This window comes from Maniola hyperantus, chromosome Z (genome assembly GCF_902806685.2).
Source record: "Maniola hyperantus chromosome Z, iAphHyp1.2, whole genome shotgun sequence".
Lineage (NCBI taxonomy): Eukaryota > Metazoa > Arthropoda > Insecta > Lepidoptera > Nymphalidae > Maniola > Maniola hyperantus.
Window position 1 is genome coordinate 8,664,253 of NC_048564.1, and position 17,315 is coordinate 8,681,567.

The 17,315-nt window shown below is 38.2% G+C and overlaps 1 protein-coding gene across 3 annotated transcripts; it reads right to left on the bottom strand.

Moving 5' to 3' along the window:
- Window positions 1-18: 18 nt before the first annotated feature.
- On the bottom strand, window positions 19-8,117 carry klu (klumpfuss). Of its 3 annotated transcripts, none has more exons than XM_069508796.1 (2): window positions 7,871-8,117; window positions 19-4,394 (listed from the first exon to the last, which is right to left on the bottom strand). In XM_069508796.1, exon 2 carries the CDS (start codon window positions 4,330-4,332, stop codon window positions 3,733-3,735), a length of 600 nt encoding a protein of 199 aa, XP_069364897.1. In that variant the 5' UTR covers window positions 4,333-4,394; window positions 7,871-8,117; the 3' UTR covers window positions 19-3,732. The 3 variants fall into 3 exon arrangements, with proteins under 3 accessions (XP_069364897.1, XP_069364896.1, XP_034839607.1); XM_069508795.1 differs by having other exon boundaries at window positions 7,812-8,117; XM_034983716.2 differs by having other exon boundaries at window positions 7,771-8,117.
- Between the last annotated feature and the right edge of the window lie 9,198 nt (window positions 8,118-17,315).

Genomic DNA, 17,315 nt, shown 5'->3' on the forward strand with positions numbered 1-17,315 from the left:
TGTTATTATTCATCCACTTTAATATCTCATTGATTGAGCCCTCCTAGGTTTCTGAAAGGGTCACTCCAGCCAAAAAAATATTTCTAATTTATTAGTAACGACAATCATTCGTTGGCACTATTTTCTCATACGATAAAAAACCGAATAATTAAGGATGATTTATGCTTTACCGTGCCGGGCACGAGCCGTGTCCGACTTTCCGAGCCCCGTACGTGCCTCAAGTTCATATTACACCGACTGTAATATAAACGTGCACGTTCGAAACACGGACACGGCACGGTGAAGCATAAACTACTACATACAAAATGATGATGTTTTCGTGATGTTTTGAATCCGCGCCTCGTACGTGACATGGCTTGTGCCCGCCATTTTTGGCATAAATCATCCCTTATTGATAATTTAATAAGAGGTTTAACTACCTATTCGTAGAAAAGTAATTTCTGTAACTAAGTATACTGTCTGTTTACCAATACTTACCAAATAATAGTAGTTTAAGTAGGTACATTGGCCGATCTCGGTGAACACGGGTAAAATTAACTTAATTAATAACACAAAAATGAAAATCCTACCATGGAATAATAACATTTTCGTACCACTTGCTCAAAAAAGTGACATTCTATGCCACAAAAAGCGAACATAACAATAGTCATTTTTAATCTGTTAAAAACAGGGAAAGGAAATTATACTGAATTTCATTCATCCTCTAGGGGGAAAATGTGATTTAAATTTGGAATACTTACCGAAATTTATACTGAACTAGGTACATCTGTGTTTACACCATTGAGTTTGTATATAAAGCATCATACATCTTTCTGAAAAAGGAATACGCATTTATAATGCAGTTATGATTATTAAATAAAATTACGAAAACCGACGAGGACGTATGAGCTTGATGCCTTTGCTTTTCCGACATAAAAATATTAGTCTAGGAATTTGCCGCGTTTTTATTTTCTTCAAATACATAAACGTTAAGTTTATTTTAATTTATTTTTATAAATAAGTTAATGTTCTAAAAATACGTTTAAAAAATGCTTATCTCATATTATTATTGTATTAATTTTTTCACAAATGGTACGAAAAGTAGAGTATTTTCCTCGGTGATAAAGCTGTCTTAGTCTTGGGTGAATTAAATCCCTCGCTACACTCAGGACTCGTCTTAAATCGCTCGCTTCGCTCGTGATTTTAAGTTTTTACCACCCTCGCTACGCTCGGGAGTAAACTTCGAGTCCTTCGTTACGCTCGCGATTTAAATCGTCACCCGCGACAGGAGACACTGCTTTATCCCCTTGGTTAATACTCTACTATTTCACACCACTCGCTCTAGAATGCTTTATTACAGACCTACTGTTAGCTAAGGGTAAAGTACGTCATAACATTCCTATTACTTACTCGTAGCTGGGTTGTAATGTTGTACTGAAGTTCTTCTTACTGAAATACATTACTGATGTAATGTAAGTAATTTGAATTTAGAACACCCCGCACTCGAAGCAAATTCTGTTCCTTACAAGAAGTTTTTAGTTCAAGCTGCTACTGCTGTCTCGCTTCGCCGTATGATGGCGTCCTTCTCACTCACCATAGCCTCAAACATTATTGATTCAAGTTGCTACTGCTGTCTCGCTTCGCCGTAAGATGGCGTCCCTCTCACTCACCATAGCCTCAAAGATTATTGATTCAAGCTGCTACTGTTGTCTCGCTTCGACGTATGATAGTGTCCCTCTCACTTACCATAGCCTAATAGATTATTGAAAACTACCTCCAAAACTATTTCCGAAACTTTGTATTATGGTGTTACTTATTGAAATTAATTTATTTTTTAATTTGAAATAAAAATATCGAGTGACGAAGATAGCAGCAGTAGGTAATTTAACTCCGGAAACTATGATAGGGTCTTGGACTGTAGTAATAAAATGAAGTGATTTTTGTGTATAGCGGTAGTTTATGGGGCTAGAATTTAAAAAAAAACATGATTTTTTTAAATTATTCTGTTTAAACGCACTGTTTTTATCACCCTGTCTCCATTAATTAGAAGAGAATATCTAGCACTACTTAGGTATTAAATTCGCCTATGTAGGTATCTATCTAGTAGGTATCTACATTCTATTTTTCTGTGCACTAAAGAGTTTAAAACAAAAAATCAACACATGATTAACAATAGTGCGAAACAATTTATCGATATCAAAAACTTAGAGTTAAGACACATCGCATTGCGTATACCTAGTACCGGACAGGTCGGATGGCAGTCGGGCTGGGGACGCCCCGCACACCCGCGTAGCCCCGCTCTAACACGGAGCGGGATAGAGCGGATGCCGTGTGGTTGCGCGGGGCGTCTCCCCACCTCATACCCCGATTGCCATCTCGACCTGTCGCGTACTATACAAACAAATAAATTATTTTTCGATAAATACTTAAACAAATTCGCAGTAAGCAAAAACAATCGCGCTTATATTGTATAAAAAGGCAATCTGATATGTCTCACCCATCCAGTAGGTAGTGCTTACTACCTATCAACCTATCAACCTAGGTATCAACCTAGGTGTCGTGGACCTACAGGTATCAACCCAGGTGTTGTCTTCCTAGTTCCTACGACACAAAATATATATAGTCCGTACAACATGAGAACTCACGCACCATATTAGCTCTATGTGTCGACTAAAACAAAAGTAAGATTCACCTTTATAATAAGGACTAAAATCGTACTTTTGTCAAAATGGCCCGTGAGATCATAAAATTTATGCTATAATGCATAAATGCCAGTTTAAATAAACGGATTCGTGAACGAGCAACGCATATATAAAGGTCTTATATTTTAGCTTTAAGCTTATTATACAATTATACATATTGTTAAATGATAATATTACAAACTACCGCAACCTTGGGAGTAGGTAAATATGTAATTCAATGAAAACAAAAAGCAAACAAAAGGTTCATACAGTCTTCCAAACCAACTATTTTACTCTCTCAGCCGTGGATTTTTCTAAAATCCTTTCTTAGCTGCTACCTACGCCCTAGAAATAACCTAGGTATCTTCCAAATTTCAAGTTAATACCTACTAATAACAATAATTAACGAACATTCATCCCTTATTTTACCACCCTAATAAGTAATTTTCTAAAATATCATAAGTAAGTACACGTTTTTATTACTTAGAAAAAATTAAAAACCTAAATGCTGATTTTCGTGACTCTTACTTCAAAAACATAGGACTTCATAATAACCTTCCAAGTTCCAATCCCCTTAGGGGTGGATTCCTCAAACCCTTCCATAGCTGATGTTTATTTACGGTCTAGAATCTTTCAAATTTCAAGTTTGTAGGCTTCATCCTGAGTTTTCGCGATTAGAGAGTCATGAGTGGTAGGTCCTATGACCTATACCTACCTGTTTCGCAGATGATGATAATATTATATCGTTAGGTGCTTGGTCCATCCATGCGTTCTTATTTGACTAATAATATCTATATCTACCTAGTAAACTATAAATAATTTAATTAAGTAGGTACAATTAAGTAATACTTAATCATTAATGAATTGAGTAAAAACACGACTTAAAAATATACAAACAGCAAACAGTTATCTATTCTAAGGAACAAAGTACTTAGGAGTATGTCTTACTACCTAAGTATTTAAAGTTTAAACACGAATAACACAGTTATAAAATCTATAGTGAGAATGACACAAAATAATTATTTTTAACCAAAGTCTTGAAGCGCACCTCGTTCTCAATGATATCGGAGTCTCAAATCTCTGTGGGAGTCGGTCGCCGCGTGTGGGTTCTCATGTGCCTGGTGATCATGTCACGGCGACACGCGGCATAGGGACACGCCGGGCACCGATACGGCTTCTCACCTGTGTGTGTCCGTTGATGAGTCGCCAGATGGTCGGAGCGGGAAAACACTTGTCCGCAAGCAGAGCAAGAGTACGGCTTAACACCACTGTGCAAGCGAGCGTGCCGCGTCAACATGTCGGAGCGAGCGAATCGTCGGCGACATATCTCGCACTCGTAAGCGCGCACGACGTCCACTGCCCTGTCCCTGTGCCGAGAAGCAACATGTTTGGCCAGGCGATCGTGAAGAGCGAAAGTCTGGCCGCAGGTATCACATGTGTAGCGAGATATTTCTTGAGCAGCTTTTGGTGTCTCCGATTTTAAAGACAAATCGAGAGGTGCGTCGTCAGACGTCTTTGTCTCGAAACAAGGAGTATCTAGCATAAGCCAATGTGGTTGTGGATAGTGATTATTGTTACGTATTTGCACAGTCAGCTTATCAAGCAAACGTGATAATCGTCTTCGTTTACAAATATATTCTGTACTTTGTGGTAAAGAGGCGGTTTCCGCCATGCTAGACGTAAAGCCGCTGCTTCCTTCTCCGAGCTCTGCCGGTCCCAGTGATGCGTGCCAACCTGTAAACAATGAAAGTTGTGAAACATAAAGAGGTTTTTAATTTTGAGATTTTTAATGATAATTTTGGCCGTGGCTAGTTACCACCCTACCGGCAAAGCCATGACGCCAATGCTAGACTGTGCCGTGCCCAAGCCGTGCCACATCCGAGTCACACAGATCGGAAAATGTATGAAGTTACATCAGACCGTGCCATGTAAAGAGTCTTCCGAACCTCGTCCGTGTTACGTTTCTTCATACAAAATTGCAATCCGTGCATCGTCTGTGCGTTGGACGTGCCACGAACGTGGCACGGCTCGGGCCCGGCACTGTCTAGCATAAATCATCCCTTAGCGTTGCGGTACGAAGCCGCGTAGAAATGATTATGCCCGCAACTTTATCCGCGTAAGTTTCGGCTTTAAAAAATCCCGTGGGAACTCTTTGATTTTCTGGAAGAAAAAGTACTCAAGGTGTATTCGTCTCCTGGATTCTGATTGAGATTTTTAATAATCCCGTATGGTTCTTAAGTTTTCCGTGACAAAAAGTAGCCTAGATATCTTATTCCCCGGGGATGTGAGCTATCTCTGTACCAAATTTTGTATAAATCACTCAAACAGGTGGGCCGTGAAAAGTGGCAAACAGACAGACAGACACACTTTCTCATTTATAATATTGGTAACTATGTGGATCACGTAGCTATGACAAGATAGGCGGGTCGCTGCGCCTCTCGGGCCTTATTCTCCATGTTCACTTTACGTGCCACTCTGTCTCATGCTTGTTTATTTGCAAAATATTCCGACACACGTGCATAAACACCCACTCGCGCAGATAAACTACAGGTCCACCGACAAAGTGCGATGGTCTATACTCTATCGTATGCCCATGCAGCCTATGTGCACCTGATAGTTCGCGAATGCTACCTGCATGTTACAATTAGGTACCCGCTTGTACTTACATTTAAAATCCTTGTATTAGGGCCCTCGCTAGATGTCAAAATCTATGTGATACTGACTACCAACTGGTACGGTTTATTAAAAAGTTTTTGGAACAGAACTATCGGTTAGGAACTTATAATGACTAACAGAGTTTTTATCAAATTGAAAGGCTGTGAAACACTGCCTTAAGCGAGTTTTAAGACGCACTTGGCCAGTTTTTTAATGCACCTGCCTATTTATCTCAACGGCATAACACATAGAGTTAAGGTATAACACATAATATTATAGGTAATGTTTTGTATGGATATTCTTTGTTTAGTTAGAATAACGTTTAACACCATTAATTACTCCATTCCATTATACTCGTAGGTACTAGGTACCTACTCTATTTTTACATCAAGAAGACTATGTATTAGGTTGAAAAAACAAGGAAGGAATTTTCTAAAGCAGGTGATATATTTTTTCCTTTATCTACCCCGCGAGATGACAAAGCCTTCAAAACGATATACCTTCATTGCACCTTTAGCGCATCTGTTGCCTGCTCCTTGAGCGTAATGGGCGCGACCCTTATCCTTGGAAGCCCATTGGTAAAACGAAATTATTTGTGAACCAATGGGACGTTTCCGCTGTAGTACAAAAGCGGTCCCCCAAAGTTTGCGAAATAGATTTGAATACTGGTTCAAACTTCTTGAAAGGCGTAGAACGTCCCTCCAAAGTAGGTTGGTTGTATTTTTTTTATACTTAAAGTAATATACTTACCAAGGTGAAGGCGAAGTTTCTAAGTTAAGATATTTTGATGAAACTATCTATGTACCTACCTACCGTTATACATTTATAGAGGTATGCTGTGGTAAACAAATCCTTTTTTCTGAATTTTATAGTGCGGGAGCAGGTACAAGATTGGACAAATAAAATAAAAAATTGTTTTTTTTTAAGAATACCGTGCAGCATCTCTGATAGTATGAGTCTTGACCGAAGTTCTTTAGGTAACTTTACATTTCCTTGTTTCTTATGCTTCCTGCTCTTGATTGGTAGTTATAGAATTCATTGGATTATCAGATGAGTGTCAAGTTTCTCGAATTCAAAAGTTTAAATCGCGGCAAGCCTGACTCTTGAGTCTTGACGGAGTTTGAATTAAATGCAAACTAATTTTTTTGTTCCTTATGATTCCTGCTCTTGATTTGTACCAAATTCATTCGGTTATCAGATGAGTGAAGATCGTATAGCAAAATCAGAATTTATTTATATTATGTACCTAGGTAGGACAACTAGCGTCTCTACTATTTTTGTGACTTTACCACCGGTTTGGAATGAAATTTCTACCGAGAAGAACCGACAAGAATCTCCGCAGTTGCTCTTTTCAAATCATAAAAAGTTACAATATTACTAACTAAGTATATGGACTACCTAGTACTTATCCACCATATTTTGAACAACTGAAATCTCAGCCGGTTGCTTTTGCGTAACTTTGTCAGGAAACTTCGATCCATACTAATATTATAAATGCGAAAGTGTGTCTGTCTGTCTGTCTGTCTGCTAGCGTTTCACGGCTCAACCGTTCAACCGATTTTGACGAAATTTGGTATAGAGGTAGCTTGCAAACCGGGGAAGGAAGGAAGGAAGGGAAGGCTACTTTTTATCCTGGAAAATTTAAGAGTTCCCACAGGAATTTTATAATCCTAATTCCACGCGTACGAAGTCGCGGGCATCAGCTAGTAAAAAAATATTTTTACGAAAGCCCATTAAGTAATATTGATTAATTCGATAAATCGACTATACCTACCTACTTATAAGCTGGTAAGTTATTTTTTTATACTATTTTTTATATTATAAAGCTATGAATCTGCATTTTATGGGTTCGATTTTTCAGTTGTAGTTTTTTAATGTTTTCAGCACCATTTTTTCTTATTTGGCGGCTTAATCTTTGGAACGGCTGTAACGATTTTGATTAGACGACATGGATGAAATAAATGATCAAGCAATCATTACTACTAGGTACATGTATCAACATACAGCTTGAACCACTATATATATACACATACCAATATCAGCAATAAAAATATAAACAAAAACATTAGATTGTGTATGAAACACTCCCACTAAAAGGGAATTCCACTATAAAAAATATCTTTTGTAAAATAGATAGGTACGTACCTACTTATCCTAGTAAAATCCTTCAAATACCTAGTTTTAGTCATCCTAAGAAGTTTTCCTAGCTCTACATAAGGATTACGTGTGTAAATTATTATAATATCTTTAATCCTAAACATAGGTGAATAGGTAGAGGCTTTAAATGCCTAGAAATTGGCACCACTTAAAACGTTAAGTATCGCCTAAGTTTGGATACCTTCAATTGTGACCTCACCCTTATTTCGCATTTCTAGGTCCAATATTCTTATTCTCGTGACTTGAAAGATAAGTTACTTCAGATACTTCGATAACTACCTACTTAATAATAACTTACCTCCTTCGAAGAAAGTTATTTTAGTTTGCAAAAAAACGTACATGTCTTACATCATCCGGCAATTCACACAGTAGCCAAGTACGTAGGTATCCTAACTTACAAAAAGTTCCGATATTTTAGCACCACAGTTGTCTCGTGCATTCTTGATTGGGAGATGCACTTAGAACCACAAGAACTGTGTTGCGTACAGTGAACGGTACGTAAGGTCGGCGGGTCGGGCGTGCGACCGTCGACCGGTCCCGCCGCCCCCGCGCCTTGCATGTAAGCATTGAACATTCACACACGGAACATCGATGGTTTTATGTGCACACTGAACACGTTCAGCGCAAAATACGCATTGCGGCCGACTGAAGAGAGTACCTACTGACGTCTGACAGGTCAGGCGGAGTGCCGCCCGCGCCGCCCTCTCCACACTTTACCTGCCAGTTTGCCACATGCTTGCTTATTTGCGAAATATTCCGGCGCACGCGCATGCCATACTACAACACCCACTCGCGCAGATAATAATCTACAGGTCCACCGATGAGGTGCGCCGCGATGTCTGTCGTTTGCCTAATGTAGGTGCACCTGTAGTCCGAGAACTCACTTACCGCATGGTATAACTATAGGAACTCTTGTGTTGTAGTATTAACATCCTTAAGGATACCTTGTATCAGGACATGCGAATAGGAAGATATTTATTATTTATAAATTTATAAATGTAGGAGAACGCTCGAGCTGTAGGTAGTTAGTAACACATTACACGTTTTGAGAGAGCGCACAGAAAGCTGTTCAAGAAGTTGATATAAACACGCCCATTTTAGGCTTGTTACAATAAAGGGTTGCAGAGGTTTCCGTTCAAAATTAATTGATTTAGATCCTTAAACCTGCTTTGTCTAACCAAAGCAAAATTTGTCAATCTTTTGTCTACGTTAGTAGTTAGTACATGTCTACAGTAATTAATGTTTTGGCACTAAGTAGGTAGGTAGGTACCTATAGGCAAATTTCGACGAACAAGGCGCAAAACGCAATTGGTAGGCGTGGGTGCGACTTTAGAATACACATGGCATGTGAATAGCACATGCATGAATACTTAATACCCATGTGTCAAAGTGTAGTTTATCATGCAGACTGCAGATTAAGACAGACTATGGAGTTAACTTAAGCATCATCATGATTCATGACCAACCCATCACCGGCTCACTACAGAGCACGGGTCTCCTCTCAGAGTGAGATGGGCTTTGGCTTTGGATTCTACCACGCTGGCCATATGCGGATTGGTAGCCTTCACACACCTTTGAGAACATTATGGAGAACTCTCAGGCTTGCAGGTTTCCTCACGATGTTTTCCTTCACCGTTAAAACAAGTGATATTTAAATAATTAAAACGCACATAACTCCGAGAAGTTAGAGGTGCGTGCCCGGAACGAACTCCCGACCTCCGATTGGAAGGCGGTCGTCCAACTTCTAGGCTATCACAGCTTATAACTTACTAGCGACCCGCCCCGGCTTCGCATGGGTGCAATGTAGCTATAGCTACTAATGTGGTGTCAGTGAGGAGTGCTTAATAATCCATACCTACCTATCAGTTTTGAGTTTAACCTACTTTTTTCTTATAATATTTGTTAATTTTCGATGGAAGCTTGATTTCTTCCGACATTTTGTTCAAATATCGTCATATTTCAACAAATTAACACAAACTAATATCAAACTATACCTATAAACCTTTCTCTTGAATCACTCTATCAATTGGTGAAAACCGCATTAAAATCCGTTGCGTAGTTTAAAAGATCTACGCATACATACATACAGACAGCGAGAAGCGACTTAATATTTTTATACTATGTAGAGAGAAGCATGAAGATCATTAAATTTCAGGTCACCTGCGTATTTATATTTAACTGACGCAAAATCGAAATACTTTTAAAAGATAGGTAGGTACCAGCCACCTTCTAAAAATATATCATATAAAGTATTTATTAACTGCTAAAAGCTAATGAGGGCTATTTCCTAGGTAGGTTCTGTTAATTATTTTATTGTAACTGTGGCATGTATAGGTTCCTAAGTATCTAATACGTGCATAGTAGGTAAGTTTCATTTTGTGTCTCCCATTACACATAACATGAGTACATATACGTACCTATACTAGTTGATGCCCGCGACTTCATCTGCGTGGATTTAGGTGTTTAAAAAATCCCGCGGGGACTCAGCTTTTCCGGGATAAAAAGTTGCATATGTCAATTTCCAGAACACAAGCTACCTTTGTACCAAATCCATACTAATATTATAAATGCGAAAGTGTGTCTGTCTGTCCGTCCGTCTGTCTGTCTGCTAGATTTTTCACGGCTCATCCGTTTAACAGATTTTGATGAAATTTGGTACAGAGATAGCTTGCATCCCGGGGAAGGACAGAGGCTACGGCATTTTTAAAAACATAAATCCAAGCGAACGAAGTCGTGGGCATCATCTAGTTTCATATAAATTGGTTAAACGGGTGAGCCTTTAAAAAACCCGGGGGAACTCTTTGATTTTCCGGGATAAAATTAGCCTATGTCCTTCCCCGGGATGTAAGCTAACTGTGTAGGTACTAAATTTCAACAAATCGTGAACAACTTTTTATCCCGGGAAATCAAAGAGTTCCCTCGGGACTTTAAAAACATTAGTCCACGCGGACGAAGCCGCGAGCATCTGCTAGTACGTACATATTTCCATATTCATAGTGTATTTTATCAACGTGAGTTGAGACACATGAGTGCCCTGGAAAAGTAATCTAAAGAAACGTGATAACGACCCATATCCATTTTCAATTTGCCTATAGATAACGGGGATAGGTATTTTCTTTTTAAATGCAATAGGTACGTGTATAATTTCTGAGTTTTATTATGCTCCTAGATGTATGTCTGTCAGTCTATTTGTTTCCGCTAATCTTTGAAATAACTGATTTTTCCGGATCTAGCTCATCGGTAAGATAGTTTAAAATTGACTGCGAAATTTGTAACGAACAAACATACACATAAATAAAATATCTAGCAGAAAGACAAGAAAATGAGTTAATATTGCATTGTGCGTCACCCAGTTTTGAGTTTCAAATCTCTAGATCCATACTAATATTATAAATGCGAAAGTGTGTCTGTCCGTCTGTCTGTCTGTCTGTCTGTCTGCTAGCGCTTCATGGCTCATCCGTTCAACCGATTTTGTCAAAATATGGTACAGAGATAGCTTGCATACCGGGGAAGGACATAGGCATACTTTTTATCCCGGAAAACCAGAGTTCCTACGAGATTTAAAAAAATCTAAATCCACGCGTACGAAGTCGCGGGCATCCTCTAGTCTAGAATAAAAAAATGGAAATTGGTCCAGACATCTCGAAAAAGTCGGTGTGATTCATAAAAAAAACATAGCTACGCGCCGGATTGAGAATCTCCTCATTTTTGGAAGTCGGTTGAGAACGTATTTAACTGAAATTACATGTTCGAAGCCATTGCACTGAAGTATACAGTAAATGTTCGATATATATTGCCGAAAACAAAAGAAAACAATTAAAAAACAAAAACATACCTGACATATTTAAGTTTCCAATTTTATCTTTTGGAATACCATCGATAAAAGCTTGCATTTCCGATTAAATTTAATTTGTTTTTTAGTTGTTGAATTAAGTGAAAACTTTAATATAATTAAAAACTACAAACTAACTACGACATTTTTCTGGTTTACACTAAAACTTAAAATATCTATACTAAGAAAAAAAAATAGAATCGTGATGTAGCACGCGCGATGTCCTCTCAACGAATGAGTCCCGTTATAAGAAATCAGCGCTAGGGTGGAAAAATAATAAGGCCAAGTTTTATTGTTGTGTAATGAAGTCTAAGAAGGGTCCGAACTCTAAGCAGATGGAGGGTTTGCGTGAGAATCGGGGGCGGCGATTGACTTTAGCAGCTGTCTTGCTGCTAGGTGTCTTAGCATATCTACTTTGATATTGCTATCAGTATCAAAGTATAGTATACCTAGGTACTAATTTAAGATTCCTACCTACTACCTACTATTAGAATTCAGAATACTTATACCTAAGCTACAGAATTTATTTAGATGTCATCGTCAACATCATAACAACCTGTTGCCGGCTCACGGAAGCTGACAACGTGTCTCGTCTAGGTCTCATATAAATTCCTTAATCTAAGCGTAAGAGTCGGAATAAGAGAGGCTTAGAGCCATCACGCACTTCTCATTGAAAGCAAAATTTAAGAGAAAATCATCTTCATCTGTACATACATATAAAATTCGGAGTCCCGATTGAAATCTTATATCAACGCACAGCCTAAACCGTCGGTTCTAGAGACATCAAATTTGGAGGGTGTGTTCTTTGTAAAGAGTAGGTATCCACAAGAAAGGAAAGGAAATTTTTCGAAATTCCACCCCTAAGTGGGTTAAATGAAAGTCCTATGTTATTGAATTTAGAGATATGAAAATCAGAATTTAAGTCATTACTATTAAATACATAAGCTATTTTATGAAAATCCATCCCAAAGGGGGTGAAATGGGGGATGGAAGGTTACATGAAAGTTCTACATTTTTGAAATTGTCATGTATCTAACATGAAAATCGGTATTTAGGTTATTCGTTTTAAATTATTAAATCTGTGTAAGCTGTTTTGGAAAATCATCCTTTGAAAGTTGTAAAATAGAGAATGAACATTTGTGAATAATATATAAGTTTACATACTTAAAAGGAAAAGGTGCAGCAACGCAAAGCTCAAACTACTGGGTAGATCGGTCTGGGCACATTATAGTTATTATATGATGAAGACATCCGTTAAGAAATATTTTTGAAAATTCAACCCCTAAGCTATACCCCCTTATGCTAGATCGGTTATAAAAGGACTCCCTGCCGCACTCAGAGTCACTTAATCGTTACTTAAGGCATTAATTTGTATGGATAAGAAATGCCTCAAGTAACGATTAAGCGACTCTGAGTGCGGCTGTAAGTGATGCCCACAATTTCATCCGCGAGGATTTCGTGCAAACTCTTTGATTTTCCCGGATGACATGGTAGATATGTGGTACTCTCCAGGTGTTTAACTATATCCATGCATAAAATCATGCAGATTCGTTGCTCCACTATCTGACGTTAGGATAGACCAACAAACAAAATGAATCGCTGAATCTGTTGCTGATCGCAAATCTCGAGAACAGCTGAACCGATTTCGCTAATTATTTTTTTATAATATTCTTTGAAGTACGAGGATGGTTCTTGCGGAGAGAAAAATTTAAAAATTGTAAGTATAAAAAAAAATTAAAAAAATAAAGAATCGACTGATAGGCGGTACGAAGTTCGCTGGGGCAGCTAGTAGAGATATATAAATGAAAACAGACTAATTGCACAAGTTGAACAGTACTCAGTCCCCTCACCTTAGTGAATTATCTTGAATATGGCGTTCTCACGTGTGGCACCTGGCCTAGTGACTGGTAGGGGTGTAAAGTGCGGGGGGTGAGCACCGCGCTTTGAAAATTAAATTCAATTAAAGATATTATGTAAAATAATAAGAAGCCGGCAATTTTCATAACGAGGGCTACTCATTGTCATCATCATGCCAGCCGGCTCACTACTGAGCAGTCTCCTCTCAGAATGAGAGGGTTTCGGTTTCGCCACGCTGGCCAAGTGCGGATTGGCAGCTGACTTCACACACCTTATGGAGAACCCTTAGGCATGCAGGTTTCCTCGCGATGTTTTCCTTCACCAGTAAAGCAAGTGATAAGTATTTAATTACTTAAAACGCATATAACTCAAAAAAGTTAGAGGTGCGTGCCCGGGATTGATTCGTTTAGGAGGCGGACGACACTGGGCTATCACAGCTAATTACTCTTATAGGATGGTTATTTTCACGATGTATAACTTAGCTTGAAAGTAGGTGCAATGCCGTGGGAATGTTACCCCTATACTCAATACGTTTGCGAATCGCCCTCCGCCAGCTACGAGTAAATCCGGATAATGAATGGAAAGATTTCTCAGTTCTCACGATTCACACCTGCACGGCGGGGCTCGACTCCCTCCGCCCAAACTACGACTTTACGACACTAAATATTATTCAACTGGTCAATTTATACAGTTATTTATGCTTGACAAAAAATATAAGGGTCTTATATTAATAGTGGTATTTTCGGTAATATTAGGTATAGGTAAGAACCTACCACAGAATCTTTAAAAACCGGTCAAGTGCGAGTCACGCTCGCACACGGAGGTTTCCGTAGCTTCGTATAATAAGTATATAAAATTAAATACTTTTGTTTTCGTTGCAGCAGTTTTTTTTATTAATTTATAGACTAGCGCTTGGATACAATCAGACCTGCTGGCAAGAGTGATGATGATGATGCAGCGTAAGATGGAGCGCGCTTATCTAGAAGATGGCTACCTATTACACACAGCACACTGGACTTGAAGCTATCTACGTATATTAAAAGGGGAAAACTGATGCCGTAAAGGCGTTCTATCTACTAGTGGTTTGAATTATAAACGAGAAGGCAAATCGCGTCATGTGTTCGTGGAATTTTGACTACTACGGGTGCACCTTGATGATGCCTTGCGCCTTGCGGTACGATAGTAGAAAAGTGAAGGAGGAACCAGGTATAAAAAAATATTGTTCTTAATTAACCTACGTACCTACAGTAATTATAATTAGATTCCACATTTTAAACTGATAGATAATAATTACATTAGTATCTAAGCCGGAAATAAAGCGATTGCTGGCTGGCTGGAAGCGCCGGACGAAGGCGAGGACTTCTGAAGTGTAAACTGATCGAGACTGTTAATTGTTATTTCGGCAGAGACTGTGATTTTCTCCCATTTGCGAAGAAACAAGAAACAAATGAATTCAAGAAAAAACTGCAATAATATTAATTGAACACTTTATTAATTTTAATGTGTTAGCATTAATAAAGTGTATATATACCTACACATATTTATACACATATGGGCGCGTACGTTACAAGTTACAATGAGGAAGGAGGATGACCGATAATTATTATTATTAATCCTCTGCTGACATCAGAACGTATCAGAACGTAGTAATTAATCAATAGGTAGGTACTTTAATCAATGATCTTTACAATTAGTTCTCTGCACTTCAGATAAGTCAGGATTTACTTTCTCAAAATGAACCAGCAGGGCGATTGTCTAAAACCTGCATCAATCATTATTACAATCTCAATTGTTCTGATTGGCTGAATTGTGCGATTCTTCTTGCAACAATGCATTGTAGCCAATAGTGAGCGAGCATTAACCAATCAGAGATGATTGCGATCGTGACATTGTAGCTGTCAAACAACCGCGATAGGGCCACAGGCTGCATATTATGTGAACTAACGATATTCTTGTGTCATCAAATTACATGAACTATCCTCAATAAATTACAATCATTGTAATTCTCACGTATCGCACAGGGAAAACCATCAACTTAGCGCAACCGGATAAACATAACCTAGCCCTACCTAGATCGCCTCCACATCACCTCTTATACCGACACTTTCGCCAACCATCTAAACTAGCTAGCCTAAGCTAAACACTTCATCATGCTATTAGGGCGCAATTGCTATGGCAATCTCTAAATCAAGTCACAGTCATTTCCTTATCTGAACATCCAACGACACTCTACCACTGGTCAAGGCATCGGGCGCGAACCCAGAAGATGCAGGTTTGATTCCTGCCGGTCACGCAATTTTTGATATGTAGGTATTTAAAATTATTTAATCTACCACTAGTCCGGAATGCCACAGCCTACTGCGAGAAGAACCAGCAAGAAACTCGCGTAGCATCTAATCTCAATAATTACTATCAATCAACTTCATACTTCATGAAGACTCTCTAAAGAATCACAACATTGACACTAGGATTGACACTCACGATCCAAACCATAATCAAATACCGGCAAAAAATATAATTATAAATGAAAATATAGATTTGCCGGCGTCAAAACCTGGCCACAAAATTAATATTGATGAAAGTTATTTTGTGGATCACTTTATGCCAAGAATTTGTAGCCTCATAGCTCAATGGTCAAGGACGGAACTGACAGAAGATTGTAGGTTCAAACGTAGGTCCAAACGAATAAAGTTTCCGCTGTGTTGTGAGGTCTTAGCTAGAAATATATTATTTTAATTCAATATTTTTTTTATTTTTTCAAATATATTTTCAATGGATTTTTAACTGACTTCCAAAAAGGAGGTGGTTCTTGTAGGACAAAATTCGTTGTAAATATATTACAAATATCATCATCATTATCTACAGCCTATTGCAGTCCACTGCAGGATGAAGGCTTCTTTATTAACAGTCCGCGACATGTTGAGATGGCAATCGTGGTATGAAGCGAGCTTCTTTCCAGCTGTTTTTTCGATATCTTCACGCCAGCTTGCAGGTGCATGCATCTTTATTAGTGTACGTAATCCCAGCCGAATAATGTTAAATTTCTTGATTTGAGCTTAGTAGATTTTTAGTGCGTAGGTAACGTCGTGTAATTGTGTGTTAAAATTTTGTGTGTCCAACCAATAAATAGATATTCCACAAAAATACTTTCTGCCAGGAATACGTCATCCAAGCTACACTTTTTTTAGGGTTCCGTACCTTAAAAGGAAAAAGGAACCCTTATAGGATCACTTTGTTGTCTGTCTGTCTGTCAAGAAACCTATAGGGTACTTCCCATTGACCTAGAATCATGAAATTAGGTAGGAAGGTAGGTCTTATAGCAAACATGAGGGGAAAAATCTGAAAACCGTGAATTTGTGATTACATCACAAGAAAAAAATTAAAATGTGTTCATGAACAAATATTGGTATTATCAATTTTCAAAGTAAGATTACTATACCAAGTGAGATATCATATGAAAGGTACTTGTACATTCTAAAACAGATTTTTATTCATTTTTAGGCATAATAGTTTTTGATTTTAAATCGTGCAAAATGGCGATAAAATACGATTGTAGTACGGAACCCTCAGTGTCTGACTCGCACTTGGCCGGTTTTTTTCCCAAGATGTAGGTACGAGAAAAAAGGTATCTACTATATATTTTATAGTAGGTATTTAAGCAGGTAAACATGATAAGTTTGCAATTCCTTGGCCTATAAATGGTTTATAATATTCTTTCTCGATTTGGAAACAGGGACAGCTTTCCCAATTTTTCATTCTTTTAAAATTAGATAAACTTAGGTACTCAATTTTTGTCGTTGACATCAGTACCCTTATTATAAATGCGAAAGTGTTTGTCCTTCAATCACGGTGCAACGGATCATAGAGTAATAACGGTAGATTGAAGTACTGTGTAACCGCGTATGAGATAGCGATAGCACGACGTAACGATGAATAACACGACAATTATTACCATTGTTTAGTAGTCAATATTTGTATTAACCGATCAAAAATATTTGTATTAAACGTTTTTTATGTGAAAACAAGTAAATAACTAATGAGAAATACAATTACGCCACTTGTTTTGCAACTACAGTTGCATTACTTGTATGTATTCTTGAAAAAAACCAGTTACACGAAAAGGGACAAAAAATAGGTTAGCTGCGTCTCCGTTT